General features: G+C 26.7%; 1 protein-coding gene across 1 annotated transcript in view; it reads right to left on the reverse strand.

Moving 5' to 3' along the window:
* Positions 1-1,723, reverse strand: part of LOC106469183 (mitochondrial import receptor subunit TOM70-like) — a 59,191-nt gene that overhangs the window by 36,197 nt on the left and 21,271 nt on the right. Inside the window, exon 5 of the mRNA XM_013929648.2 lies at positions 604-737. Coding sequence (XP_013785102.2) covers positions 604-737 — 134 coding nt within the window. The remainder of the gene's footprint in view (positions 1-603; positions 738-1,723) is intronic.

A 1,723-nucleotide genomic window follows, 5' to 3' on the forward strand; every position in this document is an offset into this window, starting at 1 on the left:
CAAACTTATAAACATAAATTCATGAAATAGTAGTTCAATAAAATTTTGAATGTGAGTCAACAAATGAGATGACATGGCCTTACAACTGTGACCCATCTCAAAAGGGTTAACTAGCTATATATGATGGTCTCAAAAGTTTTTTTTTTGCTGATCAAAATTATACAAATTGAAAAGATTTTCTGTCACTCCACCATATATGACACTTTCTTAAAGCACTTCGTGCCAATTATGATATGCAAGTGTCAAAATCTGTATACACTGATACATCATGTTTGCTTTTTTTTTTCCTTAAAATATTTTTTATATATCATTAGTAGAATAATTTTTTTACATAATGTAATTTCTTAGTAGTCCTACATATAGATTAATAACATCTTTTACATAATATATAGTTCTTCCTGATAATGTTATTTAAAAACTGAAGGTTAAATACAATAATGATACATGTTCTCTAATAGCATAACAACTAAAATTTATTGAAACCCTTTCTTTTTTTATCTGCCAAACACAATCTCTGAATGTATTTCTCTTCATTTAAAATGATATATTTCAGAAACATGTTTTATAATATAAAAAAACTTAACAAGAACAAGATTAATTTACCTAAGTTCCTTTGGATTTTGAGAGTCTTTCTTTTCTTCCTTGTACTTTTCTGAAATTTTAATGATAGGATCTTCACAGAAGGATATAAAATAGTTTTTGATGAAATGCCCTGATGGAAGAATTGGTGTTCTTGTCTAAACAAAAAATGAAGAATTTTAAATAAAAGTGAAGAAAAAGTAAAAATTACTGTGCCATACAATTCAACTTACACAAGTACTTCAAGGTGGTCATACATTTTTCTTAAACAATGACATAGCTGATAGTATCCACTTTTTAATAATTAAATATTATGTCTTTTCTCATCTGGAAACATTCACTGGACAAATAAACATACTGAGAACAATGAAAACATGTCAAACATGCAGTTATGGTAAATGAATTGTAATAACCAAATTCAGAAATTAGTCTATTTTGAAAAAAAGTTCATATTTAAATTCTTGAAAATAAGAAATGTATATATAATTCTGAAATGTGACTAACCTCATATGTTGTACTAACACATCTTACTTTTGGAGGAGATGGAAGAAATTAAATCATTTATTGAAGTAGAAGAATTATTTAAAGTACATCTACCGAAGACTAATCATTGATCTGGAGTTTAGTAAGTTAATTCAAAATAAACTACTACAAAGGGGGTTAATATTCTTTAGTCTAACATCAGAGGTTTTTAAACATTATACATATAAATGTGAAACTAGTACAAAAGTGAAAGCAGAAACAACAAAATAACTTCTTTATTCTATCAAATGCTATTAAAGTATGATTTTTAGGTGTGTCTTTTTTCTTTATACTTAGCTAGTTATTTAGCAGACATACATAGTGAAATACTAAATATAGCATTATTTCTGAGTACTAGAGATTTGATACACATTTATCCAGAATAAATCTACTCCAAAGCATTAACCCTATTGGCCCTGGTACCCTTTACTGCGCATGACACAAGGTTTTAGTGTCTTACATTCAAAATTTTATTAAACTACTTTTTGTTTACGTTATAACAATTAGAATAGCATAAAATCTTAGCTAATAATCCATATTTTAATAGTATACAAGTTTTACGTTCTTAATCCTAAAAGAAATATATAAAAAAATCCCGAATTTCCACTAGTGTAACACAAGA

This window comes from Limulus polyphemus, unplaced genomic scaffold, assembly GCF_000517525.1.
Source record: "Limulus polyphemus unplaced genomic scaffold, Limulus_polyphemus-2.1.2 Scaffold3343, whole genome shotgun sequence".
Classification (NCBI taxonomy): domain Eukaryota; kingdom Metazoa; phylum Arthropoda; class Merostomata; order Xiphosura; family Limulidae; genus Limulus; species Limulus polyphemus.